Genomic DNA, 7,340 nt, shown 5'->3' with positions numbered 1-7,340 from the left:
CGGAGCTGTAGCCGCTGGCCTATGCCAGAGCCACAGCAACGTGGGATCCGAGCCATGTCTGCAACCTACACCACAGCTCACGGCAACACCGGATCCTTAACCCACTGAGCAAGGGCAGGGATCTAACCCGCAACCTCATGGTTCCTAGTCAGATTCGTTAACCACTGCACCACAACGGGAACTCCTTGTTTTGTTTTTTAATGGTCGCACCCAGGGCATTTGGAAGTTCCTGGGCCAGGGATCAAATCTGAGTTGCAACTGTGACCTATGCCAGATCCTTAACCCACTGTGTAGGGCCAGGGAACAAACCCACACCACCACAAGATAAAGTTGGATCTGTAACCTGCCGCACTACAGTGGGAACTCCAAGATTTTTACATAATAGGTTAAAATTTTAATTGATTAAAAAATAAAGTTCAGAAAAATACTTTATAAAATATTATATTAAGACACATAATCAAATGTAATCACTATAATACTTATTGAGTGACAAAAAAGCCCCTACATGGTAATAACATTCCAGCAGCCCTGTTAATATCAAGTTAATAATTCTTTTACATCATTACAAACTAGTATTACATTTTACCAAAGAGGCAAAAAGGAACTAGCCACTAGGCAATGTTAAAAGAGGTAATATAAATGACTGTGAGGTAAAATTTGTTGTATAAATGACTGTAAATTAAGATCTTAAATTCCAAATTATAGGACAAACTGTAAATTCTAACATGCTAGAATAGAATGTTTCCACTACCAAATTCCTGCTAGCTTATTAATTGTATTCTATATGTATCTTTTATAAATGTGTCATATAGGGTGTTCACAAGTATCTTATGACAGAATTTACATCAATTTTAATTTTTATGGTTTTCATTTTAAAATACCTGTCTTATTAAAAGAAAATCTTGGCCAAGAATTAACTGTTATAGTAAAATGATACTATTGGCCCACCCATTATTAGTAGAGCCTATCAAAGTGATAGTGAGAGGTGGGAATGAAGTTTATAGTAATCCATCCACATTCCTTTCCTCAAGACTGATATTTTTAGGAGTTCCAAGGTGGCGCAGTAAGCTAAGGATCTGGTGTTGTCACTGCCGTGGCACAGATTCAATCCCTGGCCCAGGAACTTCCGCATACCCTGGGTGCAGTCAAAAAGATTAAAAAAAAAAAAAAGACTAATATTTTTGGGATAACTGGTTAAACTCTTAGGTGGTATCAGAACAGAGTTCTGAGAACACTTAGTCCTGCATAAAAACTGAACTATATATAATCTTGGCCTAATTAAGACTGCTTTTCTAAACAATCATACTTTCATGCTTGGGTTTTAGGCCAGACACATGCAAAGCAGAATCAGAGTTTTACATAATATATTCACTGGCCTACCATATTTCTTTTTTCTTTTTCTTTCTTTTATTTTTGTCTTTTCAGGGCTGCACCTGTGGCATGGAGGTTCCCAGGCTAGGGGTCTAATCAGAGCTCTAGCCGCTGGCCTATGCCAAAGCCACAGCAACGCCAGATCCGTGCTGCATCTGTGACCTACAATACACCACAGCTCACGGCAACGCTAGATCCTTAACCCACTGATGTAGGCCAGGGATTGAACTCACAACCTCACGGTTCCTAGTTGATTCGTTAACCACTGAGCCAGGACAAGAACTCCCATATTTCATTTTTTAAAGTTATATTTGAGGCATTTACAAGTTTTTTTAAATAAAAATTTTTTATTCTTCTCTTCAAGACAAACTTCAAACCTATGTAGCTTTTTAAATTTCAAAAGTTCAAATGCTTATTTTGAAATAGTGTCATATATACCTTAAATACACCTGCAGCATATGGAAGTTCCCAGGGTCAAATCAGAGCTACAGCTGCCTGCGCCACAGCCACAGCAACTCAGGATCTGAGCCACATCTGCGACCTACACCACAGCTCACCAGCAACACTGGATCCTCTACCCACTGAGTGAGGCCAGAGATTGAACCCCTATCTTCACAGATATTAGTCAAATTCGTTTCTGCTGTGCCACAATAGGACCTCCTTTTTCCAGTGAAAAATGGAACCACTTTAGTAGGTAACTCTTAAGTTTTGTTTTAATCTCAGTCACAATATAAAAAGTATATCCTAGATCACCTGAATAACTAATTCATAAATACTGAATTATTTCAGTGCCTAGAGCTGCAATGTGTTGATTACACTAGCACTAGGAAAGTGCCAACCTTCCTCCTACTAGGAAAGTAGGAAGTGACAACTTAAAGCAATAATAGTAAGTATTCTTCAAACCAGTCAATAAACATTTTCAGGGAGACTTACTTTATTGTACTGGAGAAACATGCTCTCCACTTTTACAAGTACAGTTGACCCTTGAACAACATGGGTTTGAACTGTGTGGGTTCACTTATACACAGATTTTCTTGAGTAGTAAATACTTCGGTACATGATCCGGCATTGGTGGAATCCAGGGATGAGGAATTGTGCCTACAGATGAAGCTTGGAACTGCAGATATGGACTTGTGTGTAGGAAGGAAATGTGTATATGGAGGGCCCACTATGAGTTATATGGGGACTTTTAACTTCAAAGGTCAGTATTCTAAGCCCCTGTTGTTCAAGGGTCAAATAACTGTATGCTTATCTATAAATGAAGTTTGTAGCCCTTTGAAAAAGCTTCTATAACATATCTAACTTGAATTACTGAATTATTATCACCCTCCCCCAAAAAACAAAGTCCAGAACCTCTTTATAAAAAAGTATCAAATTTATTTCAATATCTAGTTTCATTTTTAAATTAAAGCTATTGGACAAATTTCTGTAATTTAAAATTCATTATCAGAGGTGAGGAAAACATTAATGAGCTATTAATTACCAACAGCTAATGAAATTATTAACCATGCAGTAAGAAGTTCCAGTAATACTATTTAAAGGAAATAGCCTTTAGGCTCCTTCTGATTCTGACATAATTTACACCTTTTTACCCAATAACTACTATGCTGAACAAAATTTTTCCAAATGTTAAATAAGCCTTTCTTTACCATTTATGAAATATGACTTAACTGTTATTCTTTAAAAATTCCTTCTAAGAAATTTGAAATATTAATTTTCACCATGAACCTGTTTAACCAAAAAGTATAAGGCATCACTACCACATGAATTAAATTAACAAACAATGGAAATAAAAATAAAAGTGTTATCTATATAATCAGCAAATTATCTGATCAGACTTTTTTTTTTGTCTTTTTAGGGTTGAACCTGCAGCATATGGAGGTTCCCCAGGCTAAGGGTCCAATCAAAGCTGCAGCCACCAGCCTATGCCACAGCAACGAAGGATCCAAGTCACGTCTGCAACCTACACCACAGCTCACTGCAATGCCTTAACCCACTGAGAGAGGCCAGGGATTGAATCTGCATCCTCGTGGATGCTAGTCGGGTTCATTAACTGCTGGGCCATGATGGGAACTGATCAGACATTTTAACTTCACATTTCTACTTAGCACAAGTGAGAATAAGCTGGTTCCAAGGTATTACCAAGTTTGGCCTTTTTACTGCAAGCTTTAAATCATAGTGTTACTCTACTCAACAAGTCACTTCTAAGAAAATGGCGGTGTTCATAAGTACAAAAATTGTTATATCCAGTAAGTGTTATACTACGTAGTTAAGAGAATTCTGTATAAAATTAGATTTTTAAAAAATGCAGAATGTTTAATAATTACCAGTATCTCAAAAGCCAAAATGAGAAAAAGGCAGAAAATAGAAATACTCATTGATTATTTTGCTCTGAGAAAGCCAGAAGAAATGATTCTATTCCAAGAAATAAACAATTATGATAAAAGATGTAAGTAATATACTCTCTTTTCAGCTAAAGCACACTTTTCATGTTAGGACAATTTTGATTTTTACATTTTTAACTTCCTTTGTCCAGAACAGGACCCCATTTTAAGCCATTATTTGAATAGAGTTCACGTTCTAAAGTCATTTTTATCCACAGGATGTTTTCATTGTAGTACTTAAACTGCAAAAAGACAAATGACTAAATAAAGACTTTGTAGCATAAATGCCAATTTACAATAACTGTCAAGAGACTTCCACACCAAAGCCTAAAAGTTGCTATAGTACAGGTGAGAACTAACATGATTCTTCCATATGCTCAGGCTTCGTTTACTAGATAATACTGTCATAAGGTCCAGAAAAGAAACCTTAGTGGTCCTTCCAGAGCTGCATAATTTTCCAAACGATTTTTCTCTAGTTGCAGAGCTTGTTCATTCCTTCAATCTTTTTTTAGTCGTTTAGCTTTTGCAATATTTTCTTGACGTTTTTGTTTCTTCTTTTGCTCCTTTTCCCTGGCCTCGATCATTTTGGCCAATTTCCAGGACAGTACAGCACTTGCTAGAAACAATGGAGTAAGGGCCAAAATAACTGTTGTAAGGAAGCCATATGGGTCCTTTGCAGCCCATTCCACAACATACTCAGCCCAAGCTTTTATATCAAACATCTTTGTAGCAGTCTTGAGAAAAGGAGGGTGGGGGAGGGGGACAACAAGAGAAAAGACTATATGGTTAATCACATTTTGAAAAAGACAGTTAACTCAAAATTCCATTATCACTCAACAGTTTTTTTGTTTTTAAAAAGTACCAATTAGTACTATTTTAATAAGAATTAATATTTCCAATAAGAAAAAATAATTCAACTAGACAACCAGAAAAATGACACTTAAAAGATGTGACAGTATAGGAGGTACAAGTAAAAACCATGTGGAATCTGTCATAAGGACTATGCATTCTCACATGCCTCCTATATTCAAGACAAACTTTAGCAGCAGTTTTATAAGAATCTAGAGTTTTATGTGCTCATTCCAAAAAACAGCTGAGTTCTGTTTGTCATTTTTTTTGACATAGTCCTAGTACTAATTAACAAAAGTACAATCTAATTAACAAAAGCACAATCATCAAATTTGGTATATGCAAAGAACAAGGCACAGAGTATGTGAAATGCTTGGTGAAAGGGAGATAATGGATGGGTGTGACCAGGAATGAAACAAGAGAGTAAGAAAACCACAGAGGGAAAATAAAATAAAATATATTTCCTGGGCATTTCGAATATTACAATATGGAAAAAAAAAAGAAAACCACAGAAATATCCATTCATATATAAAGAGATATAAGCAAAAGGTGACATGCTAGTTTATGACCTCTTTCAGCTTTAAGGACATGATTCAGTAAATGAGAACACATTTAATAAATGAAAAAATTACAGGTGCCATGCATTTTGTTCCATTTGGGGTTGGTAAGGAAGGATCATCTAGCAAATTCGGATGTTATGAATTTGAGTGACATTTTTCTCTTTTGCTTCAGAGGCTTTTCAGCCTTTCAGGTTTGTGTCATCTCTATTCAAAGTGTAGAATTAGAATATCTGGGTAGGAATGGGTGTGTATACAGTCACTTAAAATTTCACCTGGGATTAAAAAAATCATCTACCTTATGCTTGAATAGTAATTTTGTCCTGGGATTATCAGCCAATCACAATGTCAGGTGACCCTTAGTTGTCGTCTTTAGTTCTACCATACACTTCTGAGAGAAGGCTTAAATTCTATGTCCTGGTTGGGTTGAAAAGACTAGATAAAAGAAAAAAGTTAAAGTCACATCTTTAAGGATAATTATAATTCTACACAACTTATAAATGACATGTAAAATTGCCTGGCACATTATATACATTTAATAGCTATTTCTAATTTAGAGAAAGAAATAATTACACAATTGCAAATGCCCTCTAAGAAAATCCTAATTACTAGAGATCAAATATTTTACTAAATTACTTATTTCAACAATAAAATTTTTTACTCATAAGATCAATAACATTTACTAAAACGTCAATTATTTGCTTACAGGGTTAGGTATACAATCAAAAAATCAAATACTGCCTTACTCTTTAAAGGTTTTTTTTTTTTTTGTCTTTCTATTATACAATTTGTGTTCTTTATCAGAGATAAGTAAAACAAATCACCCACAATCTTATCACCTAAATAAAACTACCATCGTTGGCTTTAATTATATCCTATCACAATTTCTCCGTATTTTCAACTGAAGACACATTAAAGTGACTAAGATACCGTCTTAGCTTCCCCTGCCCCCCAATTCGTCCGCTCCCACCTAAACTAGGCTCTACTGATATGTTTCTTTAGCTTCTCTAGCCCACTAATGAATTAACTAATGCAATACTCAGAAATAAGCAAAAGAACTTTGCAATAAAAGGAAAGCGGAAGTAAAAGACCTAGTTCTAGCAAAGTTTTAGCCATTATCACAGAGAAGAGTTACCGTCCACAGAACACGCAACTTCGGTGCCCCTCAATTTCGACACAAACGTCTGCTCCTCTACACTTTAAGGAATAAATATTACTCTTCTACCTTCCGAAAGGGGTCAACCGGACTTGCTCTCCGTACCAGACCCGCGCGGGGCCTAAAGATGCAACTGATGGCACCTCACTGCCGTCCGAACTTGTCTCCCTCGCTCACTCTTCCTGATCCAACCCGGCCGCCCGCCCCTGGGGCCACGCTCACCCGACCCTCCGCCTCTGGGAGCGCGGGCCCAGCGGAGCTCGCAGAGCGGGCAGTCCGCGGGTATGCAGGGTCGTCTCCGCCACACCTCGCGTAGCGGGCGCACTATCCGCGACCGCTGGGCATGGGGGCAAGATCTCGGCAGCTGGCGCCACCAGCCTCCCTTACATCGTGCCCGGAACGTTGAGCTCCTACCCCTGCTCCCCACTCACCGCCTGGCCGGAAGCAGGAAGACGGAAACGGCGGCTTTCCCGACCCGCCCACAGGCCGGCCTTCGCCTGGATCCGGCCTGAGGAAGTCGAGGGGCCAGTTTCCGGCTGCGCCATTACTCTGTGGGTCCCGAGATCCGGACTTAGAGGACGCGGGGAGGGCGGGGCGGCGCCCGGCTTCCGGGTAGTGACAGGTGAGGCCGCGTGGGGCCAGCGGCGGCTCCTTGCTGGTCTGTGGCTCTGGGCCCAAGACCCGAGCCTCCTACAGGGGCTGCCCCCTGCCTGAGGCGCGGGTGGGTTCCGGCCTCCGAGAGCCGGTCTGGAAGCACTGAGGGGCCCCTACTTTTGCCTCCGAAGTCAGCGGGGCAACAGCCGCTCCCTTGCAGGAGCCGGGCCGTGGGCGGAGGGCCCCGGTGGGTGAGATCGGTGACCCCCGAAAACTCCGACCAAAGAGCTGCAGTAAGAAAGGAGTTGGTTCCCACAAACCGCCCAGAGTCAAGGTGAGGGTCACACAGCGACTCCTGAAGGATTCTAGCGAGTCCCTCTGGTTCACACTCCACCCTTTGCCCCTCTCATCTTCTAGTTGGACAATATT

General features: G+C 39.7%; 1 protein-coding gene across 4 annotated transcripts; it reads right to left on the bottom strand.

Annotated features, from left to right (window-relative positions):
• Positions 1 to 3,354: 3,354 nt before the first annotated feature.
• On the bottom strand, positions 3,355 to 6,888 carry SMIM15 (small integral membrane protein 15). Of its 4 annotated transcripts, none has more exons than XM_047754790.1 (3): positions 6,749 to 6,888; positions 5,460 to 5,596; positions 3,355 to 4,489 (listed from the first exon to the last, which is right to left on the bottom strand). In XM_047754790.1, the coding sequence occupies exon 3, from the start codon at positions 4,475 to 4,477 to the stop codon at positions 4,253 to 4,255; it is 225 nt and encodes a 74-aa protein (XP_047610746.1). In that variant the 5' UTR covers positions 4,478 to 4,489; positions 5,460 to 5,596; positions 6,749 to 6,888; the 3' UTR covers positions 3,355 to 4,252. The 4 variants fall into 4 exon arrangements, with proteins under 4 accessions (XP_047610746.1, XP_047610595.1, XP_047610827.1 ...); XM_047754639.1 differs by lacking the exon at positions 6,749 to 6,888 and adding an exon at positions 6,540 to 6,679; XM_047754871.1 differs by lacking the exon at positions 6,749 to 6,888 and adding an exon at positions 6,387 to 6,513.
• Positions 6,889 to 7,340: the final 452 nt, after the last annotated feature.

This window comes from Phacochoerus africanus, chromosome 1 (genome assembly GCF_016906955.1).
Source record: "Phacochoerus africanus isolate WHEZ1 chromosome 1, ROS_Pafr_v1, whole genome shotgun sequence".
Classification (NCBI taxonomy): domain Eukaryota; kingdom Metazoa; phylum Chordata; class Mammalia; order Artiodactyla; family Suidae; genus Phacochoerus; species Phacochoerus africanus.
This window is presented reverse-complemented; position numbering and strand designations above follow the sequence as displayed.